Here is a 25714-nt window from a genome sequence, read left to right on the forward strand (position 1 = left end):
AACTTGAACATATCAAAACACTTTCCATTGCATTTTCTAAATGAATGCTTCATTTAGGAAATTACAATTTTACCTTTCTGTAACTTTCAAAACAAAGCTTTTAGACTTTTTATTTTGAAACGATAGTTTGTGCAAATTCTTATGTCCTGATGGAAAACATTAATAAAGTATGCTTTAACATTTCATAGTGGTTTAAAAAAGGTCATGGATTGTTCGGGGCGGGGAAGGGGGAAGTGGGGGGAAGTGTGTCCACATGACAACTTTCCAAGATTGACAACCTCAGAAAAGTTGGAAAAAAGATTTGCAACATACACTAGACTCTTATGGTACACCTCCCTCACTATAGGATTTATGCACAGTGGGAGAGCAGTGTGGTGAAATTTGCACTGCCACTGCCTGTGCTGTACCTGTTCTGTGGACAAAAGAGGCCTTCAGTTTCCAGTGATGTCAATCTGGCACCTTTCACGAGCACTACATTCACTTTAAAGGAAAAAAAGTGAAGTTAAAAAGAACCAAAGGATATCAAACCAAATCTTATTTAAATAACTCAGGCTGTAATACAAATTAAGTGCAAGATGTTTTTATGGTAAGGCTATTACTTGGCAAATAAGCCTTCACTCCAGCACATCTTGTCATCTTTGTTTAGTATCACAGTCTGAAAATTATTTAAAATGGAACAAAGGACAAAAGGGTATGAACCTAAAATTTACACATCTTGAAATCTGAGTATTCTCTTTTATTCTTATACTGCTATATGCAATTAGTGCCGATTTTTCGATTCTGACCTGAGCCACCAGTTACGATTTCTATTTCCTGCAAAGTTAAATTCCACCGATTCAAGATCACTGTCTAAGAATGGAAAAACTTACTCATTTTTACTTGAAATAGAAGTTATACCTGTAACTGGCCATTTAACGAGCTCAGGTCCTCGGCTTTTTTCTCCAGTGACTGCACCCAGACTTTCCGTTTCTGTCGGCACCTAGAAGCAGCAGCGCGGTTTCGCTCCAGAAATTTTCGTCTTTTCTCATCAGGGTCTTCATTGGCAGCTCTTCGCCGCCGACCACCTGTATTTGGTGCTTGAGGCGTAGGCTGAGCTGGTGATGCCTGAAAACAGTAACAGTATGAAAGACGCATCAGTGTAACACTATTCATGACTTAACTTACAGCACTAGGATGAAGACACACCACATCTTGAGAAAACATTTCACAACATTTCTAAATGCATTCAGGTTACACACATTTCTCTGTGGAAAGCTGTATCATTTAACTCTACAGCTATGTTTTCAAAACTTTTACTGGATTTACACTCCTTCCCATGTTACTTTAACATATAACGTTTTTATCATGGCTCTAGCTTTGGTTTAAAACGGCACCAGAGGAAGCCACTCACTTCACAGAGTTAAATTCATATGACAATTCTATTTGACAGCTGAATAAAGCCTAGAAAGAATACTACTTTAGATGGACTCTCATTCTTTTACCATTTGTGATGACAGAAGTATTTGCAAAGGATAAACTTTAAAAAGCTCTTCCACACAAAATAGCCTTTAAAAGTTACATTAACAAGAAAAAATTTCTACTTTTGATCCTTTCTAAACACTCTTCTCACAAACCTGGTCACTAGTGAAATACTAGACAATTGTTTTTTCCCAATATATAGAGGCTGTTTGACAAATGCTGTCAGTGCTGATACAAATGGATCCCTGGATCTCCAGATAGCAATGTCCCACTTGTTGATATATTCTCCACTGCTGCATACCAATTTCCCTTATAACCACCCACATATTATTACAGGATCAAAATATTTCAGTATTCTAAATTATACATTATACTCCTTTCATAGGTATATACAGATCCTTGTCAAAGAATTAACAAATTATGATGGATCTTAAAATCTTTCAAAGGGATAAGATAGGCATAATATTACTGTATACACAACATTCACAGGTGTACCTGCACATCCAGTCTAACAGAGTACAGAAATTTTATTTTTCAACTAAAAACCCCACACATGTACCACTTGGCATATCAATTTAGCACAAATTCTAGATAGCTAATAAAAAAGTCTGCTATGTGATAATATTAAAATATTCTTTAAAAAAATTAAGGTAATTAGGGAGAACAGCAGCCTTTAGAAGGGGAACATTTTACAAGAGGTAACCTTCTTCCTCTTTGTGCTCCAAACTTTTGATACATTATTTGGTTTCACTGGCCAGTCTACGAATCAGCATGCTTTTACTGCAAATGCAGGTCCTCCCAGTTCGGGGCCAAGTATGTAGCTTTTATAAAATTAGTATTAAGCCATGAATTCTGAAAATAACTCATAAATATTCTAAAAAGCATTTAAAAAACATGTTCCATTTATTTTCCATTTTTTATAAGTAGAACAGCAGCAATGCTTTGAGATTCACCCAGGGAAGTATTTCTTTTCTCCGGCAGCACTCCCACACCCAGTCTTCCTCAGAGGTCTTGCCCTTTATAACCCTGGTTCTCATCTATCATCCCAAAAGGACAGCACACCATTCCTAAACTAGGAACCCCCCTTTCTGTACCCAGGATGACACAGTACTCTTAATCACACAGATGAAACTCTTCATGTGGCAGCCCAGAAAAGATCCTTCAAGCAAATTAACATAAGCACAATACCTGATGCAGTTACAAAAATTTCTGAAGCATTTATGATATAAAATATTAAACAGATACAACATAAATATAAAATAAAAACACTTGATTTTTTCAAATACGTGTTAACCAGCTGTGCAATTTTCAGTTACCACAGGATTTCCTGTTAACAAACTCCAGAAATCAGTTTAGTTCTAAATTTAAGCAGACAGATAATACCTACTTTGAAATTATCATCCTGGATAACATATTTTATAAGTATTTAAGAACATGCAAGAACTAGAAAGATTTTACAGCTACAGAACTATTGTCTCCAAGAAGAGTCTGCAGCACATATTAACCTCTATTTCAGAAAATCAGGAGTACAGAAAAAGTTTTTTTTTTCTGCATAAAACAGAAGGGTGCAGAAGTAGATGCCCACTCTGTTGTCATACCGGTGTTTCAGTCGTTGAAGTTGCAGGTTGTTGTAGTGACTGTGGTCGTGGTTCCTCTGACTGAGTCCTAACCAATCCACTTGGATGTCCCTTGGCAGTATCTCCATTTGTTACCTGAGGGTGCTGCTGGGTCAAGGCTGCTTTCAATCGCTGAAAGAAAGAGTGGGGGGAGAATATTATGTCATGCTAACTTGAGGAGTTATTTGTTATTTATATTAGTAGTTACTTCCATTTTGGAAACAGGAGCTCCAACTCCAAACTAGCTGTTCCTTTTTATAGGCTTTCAACAGTAATCTAGGCATATACCTACTAAAAGGTGATGATTTTTTGCATGCATAACAATAGCAATAAGGCTTTACACAGGATCTCAGAAAGGGAAGGACAGTAAGCTGTATAGAGAAGTAAACAGAAAGCTTCCTTCGTGATGAAATGTGTCCACAAAGAGATGACTGGAAGGCCATGAACAAAGTTGCTGAGGCTGGTATTACACAAGGCACAGATCAGAGAGATAACCATATGCAAAGGAAAACAGGTAGAAAACAGAACACAAACACCGTTCTGGTTTGAGAATTCTGGTGTTCTCTATCCATTTCTAAATAGTTTGTTATGACTCCACTTTTTCATGTTCTTTACAAATACTCACCTCTACAATCCTTCCTATGAGTAATTATTAGATACAAGCCAAGGTCTTTGCCAAAACATCTCAATAATGCACAAAATAATAAGCAGCTTCATGTTATATGTAAAGATTAGCTTTTATTTATATAGGAATATGCAAGGTAACTGTTATGGCATGCTATTTTACATTTAAAAAATGCTAAGATGTTTGAAGTTTCCCCTTTATTGTAGACAGCCATTACAAAGAACAGTAACTTCAAAGTTCAGCTGTACATAATACATTCAAGAGTTACTGACAACTTGATAAAGTATTTTAAAGCATTTTATTGACCTCTTGAAAATTATTTCACTCAACTTTTGGAGAAACCTCTTAAAACAGATAATATATTCTATTTATAAGAAAACCTCTTAATCTTAAGTGATAAAGTGTTATACTAAATTTCTGTAGATAAAACTGCTCATAAATTCTAATTATTTCTTAAAATTGCATGAATACTGTATAATTTATCATGAAATCCTCAGTTCTACTGAAGAACTTACCTAACTAGACAGTTGGTATTAAAGCATGTTTTTCTACTGAGTACTAGAATTTTACAGAATCCAATACAAGTTTAAGAAAAGTTTGATGACTTAATGCACAACAGTTTACGAAACCCCTGATAACTTGTATCATCACAGTTTGGAATATCAACAAAGTATGGCCAAAGTACTAATATTATAGAATGTCTTAAAAATGCTGAAGCTAGGCTGCATTTGGCCAGCTCAAAATAAGCAGATGACTTTGCACCTATTTATGTAGATATTCTCTACAAACTGCAATATCCAATGTCTCTCAACAATTAAGTCATTGGAATATAGTGACATCTCTTCTACCTGTTGCATCCACTACCAAATCCATAGAGTTGACAGTAGCATCTAATGACTGCCAGCAGATATCCCATATGAGGACTACACAGAGAACCAGGCAACTCCCAACATTCTTCTAGCTGGCTAGTAAGGAATCTTTAGCCAGTGACTTCTGTATTAAGTCTTTTCTGTAGTGACTGCTCTAGACTGAATTAACAGCACACACTACCACAGATAGGGACCGTTCAAGTGTACATAAAAATTAGGTATTAACAAAGTTCTGTTTCCCACCTCATTTTGTATCAACTTTGTAAGTTTCCCAGCAGGAAGAAGGTGTTTCAGAAAAGTACACAAAACAAATTTACAGTAATTTCCCCAGTGCTCAGCTCAAACCACAAAAATTTACTGCTGGTGTAACAGCTGTAATATAGCTGCAGGTTTTAGGGTAGGATGACACAAATTTTTTAAGATAACGTGCCCAGAATTCTTAGTATATGTACAGCACTCTGAAAACCCTCAGCCCTTATGTAGTTGTTTTAACACTTTCTTAATAGCATTAAAACAAACTCAAGAATAAACTTGTACCTTCCTAATTCGCCTTAGAAAAACAAGCCAACAACAACAAAAAAAACAGTCGCCTTTTCCAGCTAAACAAGTGCAGAAAAGTCTAAGTGTATTCTAATTGACTAACTAAAATTACTAACCAAACTCAATGACCTAATTACAACAATTTAAAAGTTGATAGGAGGATTCCCCCCTCCCCCTCTAAAATTCTAACTAATCCTGGTCATTAAATGGTAAAGTTTTCTAAGCTACCACCAGGACTACCTTGTAGTAGCGAGTATTTGATGTTAATGTGACAACTTTATGCATTATCTTTTCCATAAGTTATTAACATCTGATTTTTCACAATATAATTTCATTTATTATCTTAATTACTTTAGAAGCATTTCTTGCATCATAACTTGTTGTTTAGCAGGATGTGACGAATTTTCAGGAGTCAAAATCAAGAATTTAAAATTACTGTCCCAAAAATTACTCAACCAACGCACAGCAACTTGCCATATATATACACTCCCCTTCCACTGCCATAAGAAGTTAAAATTATTAGATTTCATCCAGCTCAAGTGTTTGATTATGTAAGTTAAAGCTAACTTCTAATTTTCATGGCAGTGGAACACAAACATGCATATAGTTAGTATGCATACGGCCAGCATGTCTGATCTGCTTTGCCTGTGATTGCATGAGCAAATCTTGATGTAAGCATCCTCCACAAATATACTCCAAAACAAGAGTCTGTGAACTGCTAAAAGTACTTAGTAGTGTTGGTTACTTAAAGAAGTTTCACTAGCATATCCATTTCCTTAGCAAAAGAGAGCCCAAGTTCAGAAAATCTGGAAGGTGAAACAAAATTAATGCTGCTTGTTTTTGATTTTTTTTTAATGTGCACACAAGGCAAGTAACTTATTATTTTCTAGTGCCATTCTTTCTATTTCTGCATTTCTGTGGTAATGAAATATTTGCAAAGCTAACCTAAAAAGAAAGAAAGTTCACGTTATTAAATTTGCGTATGTTACATTCAATTTGAAAATGGTCAAGAAAATAGCACAATACTATCTACATTATAAAAGATCTATCATCAGGTAACAATTGATGTGCAGTCAAAGCAGGCCTTACCTTTCCCTACTGTAATGCTAACATTTAAACACTATAGTTTTGTAAATTTTTAAGTAAATAAACGTCTTTTGAAAATTACATTGTTAAATGTAATGTACTGTGAAAACAGAAATAGAAAATAAATTTTAGTTTTATATTACATAGTTAAAAGGTTGAAGTTCCAATAGGTACAAATAAAATTATCCACACAGATAAATACTGTGAAAATCTGAGGAATAACTACAGATTTTCACAAGGAGATATCCAGCTCATGTATTCAAAAGGGTTTGTATTTTAGGAGGTAATGCTGGAGTGAAATATTATATGGATATTATGCGTCCTACGAGTAAGGAGATAGTTACCCCAAATGCAATGAGAATCTCAGCTTTAAAAATCAAGTACATTGAAACAAATACTAGAATAAATGTACAAAACATTACTACATGGGGAAACTTGAAATATATCCAAGACTTATTTGATATTTGGTTATTAGGGGCAAACTAAAATTGGTATTTTCAAATAGCTTAATAGCTTTTGAAGACTTTATTAGCAAGGTTTTATTGTTCATGTATATCCTTGAAAACAAATCCTCACTGCATCTGTCAAAATTTGGTATGTCTAGATCGTTCCATCAAGAGCTCACAGAAATAAGATAATATGCTCCAGAAACAATTTGTGAAAAACTCAGATCCATATTTCATATCTGCCACAAAAGCTCATCAGAGTAATAACCCTCCTTCTCCTGGGTGTTATCCTACCATCTGCTGCTCTATTACTTATCTTTATTTTGCAACTAATTAACAGCATAATCTTCTAAATTCAGCAAGTTAATTATCATTATTGTGGTCTTTGCAGCCTCATCAGTCCTTATGAAGTCTTGTCTCTCCACCCCCAGAGAACATATGAAAATGAAGTAGGTTGTGAGAGGGTCTGTTTCTTTAGAGTAGGCTCATTAGGTGTTTGCTGATTAGCTCGGCATGCAGAGAGACAGGTCAGAAGAATTCTGCTGAACACAGGGTCCCATGCCGGGCTCCAGCAAGTTAATGTCAGTTTCTGAACATTTGCCAAGCTGCCCTCTGTCACTTCTCAGTAGAAACTACAGAAAGCCTACTGGTTGTCCACTTTGTGCAAGGTATTTCTCAGATTGTGACAAAATGGTAGGGGGAGACAGAGGGAAACATTCAGTGTAAAGGCGATTTTTAAGTTCTTCGGAAGCTTCTGCAATCCATGCAGAAGGGTCTTAACATTAAATTTGCATTCGCAAGCTGTACACTCCAAACAAGGTTGTTTTACAAGTAGGAGTAACTCATGACTCACAGAGAAAGCATACATTTATACATCTTCTCACAAAAGATCAGAGGCAATTCTGTACTATTTAGAGTCATGCAACCTTATCCTAGTGTGGAAGGTTTTTTGTTTTTTTGTTTGTTTACATGTTTAAACACACCTATTGCATCTACTTCTAACCACTCTAAAATACCAGAAAACTGACTTATGCATTTGATTTTACGTCATTATGTGGAAGTTAGTTTATTTCGCATAACAACAAATATGAAGTCATGTCAGAAAACATGACAGAAATCTGAAACTTATTTTCATTACTATTGTGGCCTTCCAGTATCTTAGGGGGGCCTACAAGAAAGCTGGGGAGGGACTTTTTAGGATATTGAGTAACGACAGAACTAGGGGGAATGGGGCAAAGCTGGAAGTGGGCAGATTCAGGCTGGACGTGAGGAAGAAGTTCTTCACCATGAGAGTGGTGAGACCCTGGAATGGGTTGCCCAGGGAGGTGGTTGAGGCCCCATCCCTGGGGGTCTTTAAGGCCAGGCTGGATGAGGCTCTGGGCAGCCTGGTCTAGTGGAAGGTGTCACTGCTCATGGCAGAGGGGTTGGAACTGAGTGATCCTTGTGGTCCCTTCCAACCCTGACAGATTCTGATCTGTTTTAGTAGAGGGCTTTAGAGCCCTAATGGCTCAATGGTTGGACTTGATGATCTTGGCGGTCCCTTCCAACCTAAAGGATTCTATGATTCTACTATCAAATGTCATTCTCAGTACAAGACACATGGATATTTTCAAAAGAATAGCATTAAAAGACCCCTTATACCTGAATAAAATCTCAAGCCATATTTCATTTCCGCTCTAAAAGCAATAGGAGAAAATGGATCCATGAAAGTTCACAACTCAAAACAGTCAATGTGTCTCTCAGGTGTGAATGGACCAGTTATATTCATTATAAAAACTTCAGTACTGGACTCTAAAATTAAAAAGCAATCTAATTTCATCTAATTATCCCATAACACTGAAACATATACAGCACCAAATATTTTTCAGTGCTGAAGCCGACACCAAAATTGGGCTTAACACACTCTTCCACTATATTCCACTAAAAGTTGTTTCAGTCGAGAGCCTCATGATAGTGTGACCCATCAAAAGAATTTGATTCACAACTTTAAACTTTTGTCTCTCATGTTTTTTTTTTTTTAGCTTTTAACTTCTTTTTTCCTCACAGCCATTATTCCTTGCAGTTGGTACACATTCTTCTGCCTGCTTTTCACTCGGTGAACCTGTTCCCAAATGCAACTGTCCCACTATGGAACCCATGTGATCATCTTGTGTAAAGGAATCTTAATGGTAACTAGAGGACAGGAGCATTTCAGCAAAGAAAGAACAGAGTTCTAGAAATGACACCTCACTAACTCAGATCCTATGAATAATGAAAACTACCATGTGGAAGGAGTTTGACACTTCAGACTGAAAACTTCATCAAAAATAGAAGTAAATACACCATTCTGATTATTATGCATGAAGCTTGGACACGCTAATCTAAAAACACTTTATGTCATAAGAGAGCCCATTTATGAACTGAAAAAGTGTCTCCAAAAGCTCTTCACAGTAGGGAAAAAATATACCCAGCAGCTACATTAGTTCCCTTATCCTTCAAGGGTTTTAAGACTTCTAGGATAGCTGATCAACTTTAACTGTGTTCTAGGAAGGCAGCCTATACCTATTACCAAAGACATTTTCTGCCAGTAATTTTAAGCTCTGGCTTTTTGAAATAAAAATGTCAGTTTGTTTTACTGAGGTTCGTTCATGATTTTATATATGGAAAATATATGGTGGTCTATATACAATTTGGTATACCCAACTCATAAGGAAACAGGTATTCAGCAAAACAGAAAGAAGTGATTTTTCAAAAAATTGTTTTAACATGATAAAAATATAGAAATAAAGTTCCACAAATCCATATTTAAATAACTAAACTGCACAGCATTAGGAAATAACGGCACAACAATCCCTGTTTTGAATTTTACCAAATTAGTCCTCACCTTCACTTTTAAAAGAAAAAAAAAAGTCTACACAGTTGTAGCCTTTTGTAAAGTGGTAAGAGAGAAATGAGTGATTGAGATGAGGAATGACATCAGAGCATAAAGTGCCTGTCTTGTTACAAAACTCTAAAATATGTTAATACCTTGAAATGTCATGCATGAAATAAACTAAAGAAACAGCCTCTGTAAGGAAAATGACAAAGCACAAATGAAGGGAAGCGCTTGGCTCCTGCCTTGGCTTGTGCCAGGTATTTAATCCAAAACATACAGAGTTGTGCCTTCTACACAGGACAGATCTACCACTGATGACAATTCAGCAGTTTAGGGATATTGCATCTTAAAGCCACAAAGCAAACACTTCTTCACAAATTTTACTCAACCTCTGAAGTAGGTATATCTATGTTAATTAAGAATACCTTGAAACAGTATTGTCATACATATAGTATCAGAAAATAGAGAATATCACATTAGGAAAGTATGATCTTTGAGTAAAGGAAAGATTCCAACAACGATGGCCAAAAAACATATAGCAAAATCTTTTAATCTTTTGGAGATACAAAAGAAGAATACATTAACTTTCAAAATTTTGCATATCATACGCTATGCAACTAATTTTAATATCCGCGGAATAGTTGCAATGTCAGGAAACTATTCGAGCACATTTTATATTTGGTACCTATTTTATTTCTACATTTTTTAATGCAATATGAAAAAATCCCTGCCAAGGATTTGCCATCACAAAGTTTTAAATTTTAAAAATTAAATGGAACTTTACAGTTAATAGACTATCACATATCTGCCAACAATGCACCACATGGCATCATGAGCTAGTCTTCCTGTTGGAAGCTTTTCTTCATAGTTTCTCATCAAATTGCTTTTACTTTAGGAGTGATAAGAAATTAAGTTTTTACTTTATGAATAGGAACTTTATAAAAGTAAATAAGCACAGAAAATATACATAATTCTGATATTCTTGAATTCTGCTCATGCATTATAGTGACCAACAAGACAGGAAAGAGGAAATACTGCAAATACACTTTTTACAGTCTCACTTAAAAAAAGATAAGCAATTACAGAAGTGCATGTATTAGCTAAATTTTAACGAGAAGACTAATGAGATTTAAATTTTAAGTCTAATGATCTTTGTTTTTCTTTGCATCTGAGAGATGGCTTCTTCCAATGTGAGATAAAAATCTTCATCGCATACATGCATTTTTTCCTCCCTTTAAAACTCCGTAAAATCACTCAGTAATAGGCTTAAAAAACTGAATTCTTTCTCTTCTAAAAAATATTTGGAACCAATTCCTCCTGTATTTCACAAAGCAGGATTAAGTGCATGAGTCCCCAGAGTCTACAGAATGTGCAATTTTTGAGAAAACAGTTCTTGTTTTCACTTTCTTGCATTCTTCTCTTGGATTTACAATCTTATCAGAGTCAGTTATATTTAAATATTACTTCAGGTATTAAAAGATTCTTTTTCCCATTCCCAGCAGGACAAGGATGCAAAGAAACAGACTTTCTTCCTTTCTGTCCCTCTCTACGTTATTTTAAAAGTCATTGTGTGCAACAGAGGAGGAAAATGGAGGAAGATCTGACAGCATTAGCAAGAAGTGCACTGGTAACCAGCTCTCTGCAATAGTTTCAGTATTTGGTGAACATGCTGTAGTGTGCCCGCTATGCTGGAATCCCATCACTCCAGACAGCAGAACAATTTGTATTTCCAGACTCAACACTTTTTATATTGTGGTTTGAGAAGAGGAAATGGATAAGGAAAAAAGCCCATAGGCTCAGGCTGAGAGAAATGAGATATCAAAGCATGTTAAGGGCATCCTCCCACTTATCAATAGTTAGTACAAAAAAAGTTATTTTACCTAGGAGTTTTCCCTGATTCTTTTTTAGCAGAAAGTAAGAGTCAGAAGAGGAACACTATTTTGCAAGAGAAATACTGTTTACAGAGGCACCTTGTAAACACATGAGTTAATTACTGTTTAATATATTTTCTATTGCTTTACAACAGTTGGAACAAACAAGAGAGCAAAAATCAGAAGCAACTACCTAATGTTGCAAAAAATTATTCAATAAATTAATTCCAACTATCACCAAACTGGATCGCTAATAAAAAAACCCAGCAAAATAAGCTTTCTTCTGCTCGTTTTATTCATGACTTTCCCAAATAATCCCCAAACCCAAAATCTGCCCCAACACAACAGAAACAGCCTCCACAACAGTTTCCTAACTATGTCAGTAATACATATCTAACTACAAAACTCTTGCCAAATGGACTATATCTAGCTGAGATCCTGAAAATGTTGTTAAAACCCCCTTTTTCTTTTCCTAGTTTTTATAAGAAATTTCATACCCTTTGGGAGGTAGCATATTCTGCTTCTCTGAAGATGATGTACACAGTTAAAATGCTACTAATCTTGTCTGTCTTCCAACTAACATTTCCTATCCTCCAATGCAAGGAGCAAGAAGGCATTTAATTTAAAATATAGTTCCTTTAAAACAATTATTGAAAGCAAGATTAAAATGACCATTAACATCATAACTAGCATAGGCTGGAATTTAAATAACTGTAAAATAAACACAGCTGTTATTTGTTGTTTTATTAAATTTGTATTTGCAGAATTTAGACTAATAAAAGAAAACTAAAGCTGTTTTATAAAGCAATAGAACTTAATTAATTTCCCAAGTTATTCTTCTTGAGGAATAATGGAGTTTTTCACTTACCAATTTAGCCTCAGACTGCACTGGCTGTGGGGAGGAAGGCCCTGGGATTCCTGGGATACTAGGCACCATGGTGACAGGTCTAACAAGCTGACCAGATAAAGTATAAAAATGAAGAAAACCTGAGTATGTTATCACAATAGAGAGCATATGACAGAACTACACTCTGAGGCCAAAACAGCTATCAAGCTGCTTAAAACTAAGTTCTATGCTGCACTTATGCAAATCTGCTCCACTTTCAAATTAATATAGCATCATGCTTACTTACTGGAACTGCAGCAGGGACATGCACATTAGAATTTGTGATAGATGCAGGAATAGCAACAGGCATGGTTTGTCCATTAGGAAGATGTAACAGCAGAGGAAAAGGACCTGGAACTGGACTGAAAAAGGAATGAACTATATAAAAGAAAACTTATCCAGAGAAAAGAACAAGTTTACAGATTATTTTAAATTGGTTGGTTCGTTTACAGTTGTAACACTAATTTGGAGATCAAAAACATGAACTTAGTGATGTGGAGAACATGGAATTATATTTCACATGTAGTGAAAGTTGTATGTTTCATATGTAGTAAAGCACCACATTACACCAAAGCATCTCAAATTGGTACATTAACTGTCGAAACAGTAACTAAATGTAAGTGAGACAGAATATTTTCAAATTCTTTAAGAGAACATTTTACTGAGATTTATGTAACTTACACTATTGGTCTGTTAGAGGATGGAGCCTGGGTAATAACAGTACTAGAGGTTGGTGATGGTATTGCCTGCTGAATAATAACACTCGAGTCAGAACTTGTAAGTAGTACATTAGGAACCTGTAGAGACGCTGGACGAACTATTGTTGATGTAGGCTGTGCAGTCTGCTGCAGCGACGCTTCCTGAGGGAAAACAAAGATTAATCAGTCTGTAGAATACAATTATAGGCCATTCATTCCAACTGTTAAATGAACAGTTTGATGGAATCAAACAATTAAACACATTTAATAAAAAAGCCCCTTTGGATGAATCATTTAAACCAGAGTGCAACTCTTCCAGTGACAGCGATTTTAGTTTTATGATAAACCCTGACTGTATTTAGGCAAAGCTACTATTTCTTATAATTCAGTTTTGATCAGATATTAAGTCTTTTTTGCCAAGAAGCCCATAGTGCTATCAGCACCTTCATGTCTACCCATATCCTGAGTAAGGAAAACATGTTTTCCTTATCTACATTTCTGTTTCACTCCATTGTTCCAGATTTAAGTAAGAGAAACAAGAGTTATGTCAGTAAAATGGAAAAAAAAAATTCAAGCCTTTATCCCTTACCCCTGTACTTCTCTTAACTAGAGTGCTATTAAGTTAAAAATACTTGGAGTGTTACTTTCATAGTTCTACAGAATGTATGCATCTCCTGATGAAGAAGGAATTATTTCAGCACAGAAATTAAACTTTCTTAGTTGCCAGTAAACAGTAAATAGAATTGACTGTAGTGCTTAGCAATCAGGTATAGTACATTATCAATTAGAATGTAGTACCTGCATTTGCTGTTTCCGAAAACCTAGAAGTGCCTTACTGTAACCAATGCCTGTCTTCTCAGGAAACCCTTGATACTGTCAGACTTCAGATAGGATTTGTCCAAGTTATTTATTCTTTTGACAATAGCTACTGCAATCAATATCCCATAAAACCACCTTCAACACCAGCTGACTTTAGTTGCTTCACTGTTAAACTGTAATTAAAAAAGGACATCTCATACCTGTGTCATATAGGCTACATCGATTACCATTTGCTCTGAATGAAGCTTAAAATTCATCCAAAGCTTTAAGTAGTAAGGTCTCAGCTGTCTTACAGAGTGTTTTGCCTCTTTATACATCCATTGCAAAAATGTGTGTGCTCCTCTGAGCACTTCATAGAACTGTCAAGTGGGCTGACAAACTGTGGGCTTTAAAAATGGACAGACTCTGAAGAATAACAGTGAGCTGTAATAAGAAAAGTTAACATTTTTTCTTTAGTATCAGTCTGGTGTATTTATGAACGTTAAAATATTGGAACACAGAACTACAGATGAGCATTCAGTCAAAAGGAGAAAACATCCCATATGGAACTGCAGAAACAGGAAAAAAAAGAATTGGGAAGAGTTGACCGATCCATGTTCTTAGGACAGAAGAAAGCACTCCTCTGCAAATGTATAACAGCCATATAGATCTTATTTGGTGAGAAGAGCCACAGGTATAACAAAGGAGACTGAACTGCTTGGCTGTGGGAAATCAAAGAATACTTGCCCTGATAATCTTTTGTCAATGGTCAGTTCATAGATTAATATTATGTCGTTCTTCACTGTCTTCAGCTTCACGCTTTCCTGCTTGCTGTTTGCCACTATTACCCATCTCATGACTATGAGCAAGGAGCCACTAGAAAGTCCACTACAAATGTAGGGATCTGACACAGTAACATCTACATTTGCCCTTAACAATCAATAGAGGTGTAAGAGGTTTTTTTCTTGTTTTTCCTTTCACCTGAAATGTCTCCATACACGGTAACTATATATATAAAACTACATGTATAAATATAGATTTAGATCTATGAAACTGACAGAAGAGATCACTATGGCAATGTAATCCTAATTTCCACTAAAAAAAGGGGAAAAAGACAATTGGCTAACAGCAGCCACAGAGCCGTGTGTGTACATAGCTTTAAAACAGCAATGTAAACGAACCAGATATTCATCCATTCTCAATAACAGTAATGCCATAATGGCCCCTTCTGTGCAGGTTTGTGGCGATGGCTTCAGTAAGTACCTGTATGTGAATGGGGAAATAGCTACCAAAACTCAGAAGGCCAAGAAGAGAAGTGCCGAGAGGCAGTGTGTGAATGTCTCCCAAGAACAGATAAGCTGCAGAGAAAACTGTCCCTACTAAATGTGCAGCGATTCCTAAACTCGGAAAACCAGCTGAATCTGTACACTAACATGAACACGCTGTACAAATCAGACAACACCCAAACCACAGTGGCTGCTACATACAAATGAAGACTGCAAGATTAGATGTATGCCTGATGAAAGAATGGGCCCCCTTGAAGACTTTCATGGAATCATAGAAAGCTTATGGTTGGAAGTGACATTTAAAGACCATCTAGTCCAACCCCACTGCAGTGAACCCAGATATCTTTCACTAGATCAGGTTGCTCAGATCCCCATCCAACCTGACCTTGCACACTTTCTGAACACCTACCTAGGATCACTGGCGTGTCAGTACCAACCTTCCACCTCTGAGCAAGCAGCTGGGATTGGCCTCCCAACTGATACTGCAACCAGTCAACTGGACGACCGAGTGAGCAAAGTTAGGGCACTCTGTGAATACTTACTGGCTACTCAGAACAACAGTTTAATTAATGGGAGTTCTAATACATACCGACTGTAAAACTGAGTCTCTCCCTGGCTTGATCAATCCCCTCCTAACAAAAAGGCGATTTGCAACCATAAAGACCAAGTGCTTTATGGAAACCAGATTTCAGCAATGGTCAGAAGATTAGTGTATAAAGTTCTGAAACCAATCCATAAAATTCTGAAAACAGAAACCTCACATGAACACAATGATTTCTGTATGGTACTCAAGACAGCATTTCTGCTTTGTTTTGAAGATCAGCAGCAATCTTCTGCTATTAAAGGAGTAACACATTTACTCATGAGTGTATTCAAGTTGAAAAAAAAAAATATTTTCAACATCCTTTTTACTTGCTCTGTGCTACACTGAAAAAGGAAGGCATCTGCTAGTTACTGCAACAATGTGGCAATAACACAGGCTGCAGATTTAAGAAGTGTGGTTCTAAAGGAAATTGGTATTTTATTAGCATATAAAATCAAAACCATAGGCACATGTGATAGAAGATACTAATTGGTCATCAAAGCATTGCACTAATGAAGTAAAATTTTGTCTGAAATAAAACAGTTTGTGAAGAACATGAAAAATGAGATGAATTTGAAATCACAACATTAAGCCAAAGTGATCTTACCTTTACTTGCCTTCACAAGAAAGAAGTTTAAGCCTATTCAACGATACTAGAGACTTACTGAAAGGACCTCTACAACTCTTTTATTCTTGAAACTAAAAACCACTGAATTGGAAAATATTTTACAGAAGAGGACAGTTATTTAAGAAGTGTTTTCAGAGATCCATGTTTGCAAATATTTTGTGTCTAAAAGCAAATGTCACAATTACGTAATGCTATCAATTAATACATAGAATTCCTTGTACAGAAATGTAGATGGCCAGAACTAATACTGCAATTGACTATGACTGTAAGAAAACTAATAATTAACTTAGTGTAAAATAATTAACTTAGAAAATGAGTTATCTGACAACTAAGCTACCTTGTGAAACTCTGTTGAGGGTCACCATTTAAAGTACTGTTAATAAGCAAATATAACGAGTTTGAAAGCTCTCAAAGAAGAAATTTTCATTTGCTTATTATTTTAAGGCGAAAAGGCTTTACATACTGCTAATGATATATCGGTCTATTCAAAGTAGACTGTCAACTCTTATTGAAGCCTAACAGAACTCAGGGAACTATCAGAAAACTAGGAAAAGAATTAAGCATAATTTTATGAGTCTCAAAGAAATTCATTTGACAACTACAAGGAAAATTAGAACTGTCTTGCACATACATAAATAGGTTGCAATCATTTAAGGCTACTAAAATATATTCAGCCAATCAAATGGTTACAGTGGCATATCTATTTTAAAACGAGCTATGCCCTAAAAAAAAAAAACCCAACCCTTCCCTCCTACACTACATCTATGGAAGGAGAATATAAAACACTAACTAAGAAAACAGCAACGCTCTGCTCACATTTCTCAACTTCTGCAGGCCACATTCAGCAGCAGCACACTCCAAGCAGCACCCTCATCCTTCCTCAGCTTGTCTCTACAATCAGACATCAGAATAGCATTGAGCAGCAGCTTTTCACTTCAGCACTGTTACAGTGACAACACTGAAATTACATCATGAATGAGACAAGTTTTAAGTACTGCCAAGCATTGAGATATAATTTTTACTTGTAATGATGCTAATGAGATATCACTACTATATAAAGATATTATCTCCTGCCAAAATTAGAGTACTTACAATAAATATTCACAGCAAAAAAGCCCAAACTAATTTCTGAAATAAAGAAGAAATTAAATAAAGATGACTTTAGACTTGGACAATGATTTTCTTACTCTCAGCAATTCTTTACATGTGTGCCTTTAAACTGGTTTTACTATTTTTGAGACTACATGATTGCCTTTATTACCTATGATTACTCTTCCTTGCTAAATAATAAAACTAAGAAAAGCTTTGTAAAGACAACCTTCTTGAACTGAAATGTTTCATGACCAGACTGCATAAAGCCCTGAGTAACTTGGTCTGATCTCTGAGCTAAGCCGTGCTTTGATAAAGATGTTGAATCAGGAAATCCTGTGGACCTTTCCAACCTGAATTACATTGTGATCCTAAAAGGGCCTTGAAATCCAAGGCCAAGGGCAAGGACCTGGACCTGGACCTGGGTTGGAGCAATCCCCAGTAGCAATACAGGCTGGGTGATGATGGGATTCAGAGCAGCCCTGATGAGGAGGACTTGGGGGTAATGGTGGATGAAAAGCTCACAGCCCAGAAGGCCTATTGTAGGCTGCATCAAAACAGGCACAGCAGGCAGGTCAAGCACTTCACCCCCTCCACTCTGCTCTGGTGAGAGTAAAAAATTTGAAACAAAGTTAAATGTTGCTTAGCTTAGGAATACTTCCCATTTGTTCCTGTACATTTTTGTAGAGCATTCCCTACTCTTTTACACAACAGTTTACGGTAAAACAGGATAAACGAAAATGTTCACATGAAGAGTTGCAAATGTTGGCGTTATATAAAAAAGAATAAAAATCAAAGAAACTGAACTTTCTTTGCTTTTTTACAAACGATGATGCATAAAACAGAGTAAAGAGCCTCTTTAGCCTTTTCTAACATAGCATGAATATTAAATTTGATTTCCTCTCTAGCTTTACGATAGGGTCAGTGCGAAGCAAAGAAATAATTGTGGTGAGCTAAGCTAACTGAAAAATGGAACAAATTAAGCATATATCCACAGGAATATAGCAAAGAAAATTCTTTTCCTTTCAGCCAGCTAAGTAGTGTGGCTATCACGTACAACAAACGTACAGATCATCAGAAAATCTGAAGAATAATCTCCAAAAAGAAAGGAAAAAAACCCCTGGTTTCTGACCTTTTCATCGTTGGTAGTAGACTCTGGATGAGGTAAAGGACTGTCTTGATGAGTTGTCTCTACAACGGAAGGTTCTTCAATCTTATTTCTTATAATTGGTGTTGCAAGAGGTGACAGATCTAGAGGCATCTAAGAGTAACATATAAAATTACTCATTTCTTAAAAATGAGAAAGGGCAAGAAAATGTGAAGAACTAAAAAGAAAGAAATATCAGCATTGTAACAACAAAGAGGTGCTGATGTTTGGAAGATCTTGATGCGGATATATTACCAGTCTAGGGTATTTTTCCAGCATCTCCACAAACACCAATCTTCAGTAACACTTTGTCTTTCAACATCAGTGTTAGAATAAGTATTTTGTTCTTGAGAATTAAGAACATTTAAAGTTTTCCTTTCCCAAGAGTCACAGGAAAATTATAGCTGAGGAAGGACTGTGCTACACTTAAAAATTACAGTTAAAAGAAGGCAATATCCTTCTATAAATTATTTTATCACATGCCACAAAGCACAAAATCCTAACTACATTTCCAAATGAGGAAAGCTACTGTGGGCAACTAATTTCAATCTTATTGCAGCAAAATGTTACTGAAAAAAGTGGATTTTATATTACTATACAGATAAAATCTACCAGGACATCTGAAATGCCACAGTGAAATGAAGTTACAAAAATACTTAAAGCAATACTACAGATTTGAAACCCTATACTCCTTTCTAGTTTGCTATTCAAATACTTTTGGAAGGAACTTCCTCCAAAGCTCATCTTCTATTTAAATTCTTCCAGACACCTTTTTCAATTCAATCCCTAGTTTTCCTATAGAATATATTACTAACAGTCAGGGAAGACTGTTAGAAGTAGAATCTGTTTACATTCGACATCTGAATATGAAACACTAAGAAAAAAAAGGGAACTATCAATCCCCTCAAAAGTTGTTATGATAAGTTTTTCCACCTCTTGCCATGATTGGTTATGTACTTTAATCAGCCAGAGACATGGCAGGATGGTGTGTCTTCTCATGTCACAGAGGGCAGCTTGGAAAATTAGTCTCAATAGAAGAAATTGTTAAAATGTATAAAATATTTTGCAATACCTATAGCCTCCTGCAAGGTAGTGACGAATTACATGGAAGACACAGTGTGTCTAAATCCATCAGTATTACTAAACCCAGTACTAAATCCAGAATCAGTACTAAATCCAGAATCAGTATTACTATATGTAGTGTTTTAAGAACGGTTAGCATACACCAATGTAAAAGAAAAAAAAAATTTGAATGATTTGGTATAGTTGAGTAAAAAAGTCAGACTGAGGCTTTGTCAGGGGTGGATAGTAATCCACCCTTTTCAGAAGTACCTATTAAAATCTTTATTGAAACAAAGAAAATGCAAATGCTGATTCTACAAAATCTGTATGCGTAAGTGTAAAAATATATTGGTTTTACCACTGCCCATTGAAGTCAATCAGGTAATCAGCCAAGGGCAAAATTATTCAATGGGGACATGGAACAAAATTTTTAATCTACGTAGATGTTTTAATATTTGGGCCCCTAACAAGTTATGACTGGAAAATACTAAAACGGATAGAAGAAACTACATTTAAAATGTACGGGAAGATCCTTCATATAAAAATATGAAGTTGCTAAACAGATACAGTCTGAATTTTTCCCATATTTCAATCCATACATTAATAGATTGTGATCAATAATTTCTAGGCAAAAGTGACTTCAACACATAGTGAATGTAATATAAAATTACTGACACCTCGTTAAATTTAATCAGTATTTAACTCTCATTATCATGAGCGTTGATTCTCAGAATAACATCAGTATTTTAAAAATAATCAAAACAATCAGTGTTCACATGCTGTTCTTTCACATGGGCTTCTTGCAAATAATTTTTTTTTTTTCAAAAACTCTACTTCTCAGACTAAATTTTTGCTTATTTATAGCCTAAGAAAAGTTCAATCAAAGCGCATGATTAATTTCAACAGAAAAAGACTAGATACTAAAAAAATTAAGAGAAAGTCTATGTGTCTCATTGTCTGTGCTACCTATGCAAAATCAGGTACACTAACCTTCACAAGAGTAATCCTAAGATTTGTATTCTCCACACAACATACACCAGCAGCTGGCAAATATTATTGATATAGTTTATAAGGCAATACACAAATCCAACGCCTGCTTTTTTTTATATGGAACTGTTGACATGAAAAAAGTAGCTTTGAGAAGAAAAAGTTTTTAACATACCTTTTTAATGTCATCTTCAGAAGCCTTTTTAAACTCATTTTCAAAAGGACTTGCTAGTTCATTGAATAAGCCCACTTCTTCACAGTTCTTCAAGAATCGAGTTGGTGTTGGTGTCTGATCTGAAATGAAGCGTACAAAAATCCCACAGCTTTATTTTTAAAAATATCATTTATGAACCCACTTACTGCAGATATTCTTCAGAATAAAAGCAAACAGAAAGAAACAACATGGTTAAGAACTCATATGCCTGATAAGAAGGCTTCTTTCTGCCCTGCAGGGAGGCTACCAGAAGGCATACTCCACCTGCTGGAGACAAGCAACTAAAGTCTGCAAATAGTCCCTTACAGTTTTGGGAGCATTTCTTCCTGCATGCAGAAACCAGAGAGAGCTATTCTAAAGTACATAGTCCAGCATAGCAGATCGGTTCAGTGAGGAAGTAGGCTCTATTTTCAAGTAAAGATACTGCCTACAAGGCGGCTCTAATTTAAAAAAGAAAAAAAAAAAAAAAGCTCACAGTTTGCTTCTTTCTTCTCATATTGTTAAAATAGTAGTAATATAGTAGTAATTACTCTCAAGTGCATGGAACTTCTAGAAGGAAGTGTGATATCATACACATAGACCATATTGACTTCTAAGATGCCTGTATGGTTAAGCTGGAATCACAAGACTTCTGGTATCTGGGTGACTGTTTCATAAAGCAGTTTCAAAAGGGTCTTTCTATAAAGTTTTTGCTACTATGTAAATTTCTTTTATTTCACTGTTACTAGGAGGTCAAAATTAATCAAGTTTGCCACAAAGTTACCAGCATTTAACACAGTGTAAAGTGATATTATGTGCCCCTTACTAAGGTAAGCTGGCATTTAGGAATAGCTGTTCATAAACTGGAATGCGGCTGCAAGGAGACAGACCACAAAGTCAGAGGTGGAAATGCAGTACAAATACTTTCAATTTAAGCTAAAATTAAATCTTTCTTCTACTATCTCATTTACAGAATAACAGCTACCAATTCATTCTTCTAATGTCACCATAGTATGTAAAAAAACACTACATATTTTAAAATTCAAGAGACAAGTAATATCAATAAAGAATTAACACCTAAATACATTTTAATATAGTTACAGATCCTGCTAGACACAGCCTTCATTAGTGTTCTTACTAAATGATCATTACATAATTTAATCACTTATTAAAGTGTTGGTAATTGGAAAATATATAATTACATATCAGATCCAAATAAAAGTTACTAATGGAGAATAATACTGGCTTCAAATACTGACAAAAGCTAATTATGTATGAAAACATTGCCTAAGTGACACATAGCAGAGAACTAGTGAAGAAAACGTTTCATATTCACTTCATGTATGTTTACGCATTATGTTCAGAAAATACATAAAACATATGCCCATTCCAGCAGAAAAATGAATAAACTAGTGATAAAAGTATATACTAACCAGCCACAATGACACTATCATTACGAGCCGGACCAAATTTCAGTGTCATCTCATGTTTATGTTTATGGACAGCCAAATGATCCTCATTGGTAAAACGCTGCAGCAGAAAGTTTTAAGAAATAGTTGTAATTCTGAGTGTGAACACAGTAAATGCAATTCTACAGAAATTTTTACAACATGTAAAACTATTCTTACTATGTTAACAGACAACTCTCTGAGCTACATCTTGTCAGCTACATCTTGTTCCTTGGTAAGCAGTACCAAGCAGAAATATTATAAAACTCCAATGAAGTTCCTAGTAGCTAGGTAGTAAAGATACCAGGGAAATGGCAGTATAAGCACATGCACTCATCAGAAGTCCAAGATCAAATTTAAAAGTGCTGCAGGCTTCACCAACCACCAGCAAACAGCCACCTGCCACAATAATGTTTGATCGTGACCACGTTCAGTAATTGATTATCACTGTTTGATTTCTGTATTGGATGTATTATCACAATGATGAGAACTGATCTGTTAAACACAGACTTGACTTGTATTTAATAGTGTAAAAAGAAAATCAAGTATAGCTTCTGCCCCTGACCGTTTACTCTATGAAATAAGAGGTACACAGAATGGGAAACACTGGAACAATCAGCCAACTAAGAAGCTGTGAATGAACTGAACTTATCAGCATTTTAGGAAATCTTTCAAGTTTTCCAAATAGACCACTTTTGTGCATACTTCCCCCCAGATTTGGGTAACATTCTATAAAAAAAAAACCACCAAACAATAAGCAGACAAACAAGGTGCTATAAAACAGATATTCTCACTCCTACTAACTCGAAATTTGCTAAGCATCTGCAATTTTGGGTAAAGTTAGAGCTTCTATTGGGATAATATAAGCAACTGTTTTCCAAGATGGAGGTTTCCTAAAAAGAACACATTTTAAAAAAATATTCAAATTCTTATTTTTCTTTGTGAACATTTGAGACCCAAATTATGTTTCTCATTATTCCTCAATAGTTTAAGTCATCCCACATATTTAGCAACACATACACACTGTTTGTGAGTATCTCTCACAAAATAATAGAGAAAAAGCTTAGTTGACCTCAATCATCAGACAATCATCCAGAATATTGCTGTGAGAAAGGACATATATATGTGGAGCTGAGAGAGAAATGAAAAATGCAGGATCACTGAAAGACAGGGTGATACAGGCCAGGTACTTTTTTTGTTAGAATTCTGTTGCCAAGTGTTGCAAATGCCCAGCTCTCCACAGCTCCTGTGCTGTATCTCTAGATATGGCATAAGTCAGGATCTGTGCTGTTCTACCCCACTACGAAATATAAGCACATCTTTCTGTCCTCACTATGCAGTGGACAGGCTCCTTCAGAAGGAACAGGATCTCCAGATCCTGACACACTCTACCTCTCTCTAGATCCTGACACTCTCTCTTCTATAGCATGAACTGGCATCTGAAGAAGCCTCACCCATTTTCAAGAACATTAACTTCTCTCTTCTCCTTCACTGGAATAAACAATTGCTGTAGCCCCATGATGCATCTTCTATGAGATTGAGTTGCCAAAACACTTCTGACAGAGCTTACATCAAAATGAGATTCAAATGGGATGGGGACAAACACGTCACTTGGGTGAGAAGCTCTTCTGTTATTTTTGATGTTCCTGAACATATTAGGCATAAGAAATCTTAATCCTTTCCCACTTTAAATACAGAAGTCTCCATTTATCTAACATTAACACCGTCAATCACCACAAAAAAAAAAGTTTTCAGAATAAAAATTAAAATATTTTGAACTCAAAGTCCAAATAAATCCAAGCGTACTAATATAACGAAAGAAATACAGCTTCTTTAAGAAGTCAGTTCTATATAAAGGCAAAAGAGAAAACATAATTAAAAATCCTGCTTAAGAAATTAATTCTATATAAAGGATGCAGGGATGTCCATCTCATGCAGCAGATAATGAAAATTCATTTGTTTTCAGTTACTGAATTCAAGTATTAAGACAACTTCCTTTTAAACAAAGATCTTCTAAAAGACTGAATAATATTTTTACTTTTCTGCTCACATTCAGATCTACATCTACTGCTTTTTAAAAGAATACATTAAAATTGCAACAGGAATGGAAATGTATTGTGGCACACATTTTCCTATACACAAAAATATACATAAATAAAAACTACACTATGAAATATTTGTAGTCACCATAGTTATGAAGATCAGTGACAAGCAGTCTTCACAATGAGCTCTCCACTAACACTGAAACACAGGTTAACTAATACAAATTAGGATATTTCTTAATTTTAATTTTTTTTAATGAAAGTAAATAAAGCAGGGCTAACAAATGAAATTATTTTTTGCTCAGAAAGGGTAATTTAACTAGTTTCCTTCTTCTATGGATAGTATTTTCTAAATAAACACAAAAAATGGTAGAAATTCTTGCTGTCACCTGCTTTTTAGCAAAACAGATTCTTTCTACCAATTGTCATAAATATTCTTTTCTTCTATCCCTAGAAACACACTTTACTTGTTTACTTTTATTTGATCAATGTCAATAACTTCAAGTGGGACCATTACCTGGCCACATCCAGGGGCAGTGCATAAAAAGGGTTTGTCATCACTCATATTCCACAGGTCGTTGTGTTACCTGTATTAAAATGAGAATAGAACACATTTTGCAAATACTGCAACAAATTATCAGTACATCCACACCCAAGGATATTCTAATATTCCTGGGCAAGAATTTCTGCCTTCTGGCTATACTAAGAATCTACATACTTGGGATTCAAGCAAAGTGGATTCCAAGCTCTGCCAGGAAGGTACATGAAATGCAACAGAGACACAGAAGATTTTGAACACACATTTCAATCAGAAAGACAAGTATTTTTACAGAAAATAACAAATTGCAAAAAGTATCCAAAAACATAGTATGGCAACTTGTTAGTGAAATACATTACACTGTAATAATTATTCAATTCCCATAATTATAAAAAGAACAAAGCAGCAGACAATACCAGCTAGTCAAGGATACAGTGCCAACAGCTGAGAAGCGGTTCATTCCTTAGTCTTTTCATAAACTTAAAGCTCGTCTTTAAAGCTAAGTTATCAGATAGCCCTTTAGGTAAACTGTTACAAATTTAACTACAACAACATGTACTTTAGTAATGTTTCAGCTATACAACTAAATTACCAAGCTAAAAAATATTTAAGAAATAACAGTTATTAATTATATTTTGTGCTGTTTTGCATACTCAAGACACATACTAATAAACATACCTGCCAGAGTTCACATATAAACCTGTTTCATAGGGCAAACTATCATATCCTCCTTTTCATGGCAATGAACTGTAATTGAAAGAAGATATTAATTACTACACACGTTAAAAGTAATAACACATGATTTTTTGTAAAGATAAATTATATAATGCCCACTATTCACCCATGACACAACCGTTTTTCAAAGAAATGGTTTACTTGAATACATCCTCTAAATCACTATGCTTTCTCTCAGACAGAAAGATATCAAGCACAGAGCAAACGTTGCAAGGTACCATCATTCCTG

The 25714-nt window shown here is 35.3% G+C and overlaps 1 protein-coding gene across 2 annotated transcripts in view; it reads right to left on the minus strand.

The window, feature by feature from the left end:
- ATF2 (activating transcription factor 2) overlaps positions 1-25497 on the minus strand; it is a 38393-nt gene extending 12896 nt beyond the window's left edge. Inside the window, exons 1-10 of one of the 2 annotated variants that reach the window (XM_008937183.1) lie at positions 25429-25497; positions 24730-24799; positions 22156-22252; positions 20705-20823; positions 18466-18594; positions 12933-13111; positions 12499-12613; positions 12234-12320; positions 3057-3206; positions 898-1104 (exon numbers count right to left, since the gene is read on the minus strand). In XM_008937183.1, coding sequence (XP_008935431.1) covers positions 898-1104; positions 3057-3206; positions 12234-12320; positions 12499-12613; positions 12933-13111; positions 18466-18594; positions 20705-20823; positions 22156-22252; positions 24730-24777 — 1131 coding nt within the window. In that variant the 5' untranslated portion in view covers positions 24778-24799; positions 25429-25497. Of the gene's footprint in view, positions 1-897; positions 1105-3056; positions 3207-12233; positions 12321-12498; positions 12614-12932; positions 13112-18465; positions 18595-20704; positions 20824-22155; positions 22253-24729; positions 24800-25428 lie in introns of those variants that run through there. The other variant, XM_008937184.1, reaches the window with a different exon arrangement.
- Positions 25498-25714: the final 217 nt, after the last annotated feature.

Source organism: Merops nubicus, unplaced genomic scaffold, assembly GCF_000691845.1.
Source record: "Merops nubicus isolate BGI_N331 unplaced genomic scaffold, ASM69184v1 scaffold30323, whole genome shotgun sequence".
NCBI classification, from domain to species: domain Eukaryota; kingdom Metazoa; phylum Chordata; class Aves; order Coraciiformes; family Meropidae; genus Merops; species Merops nubicus.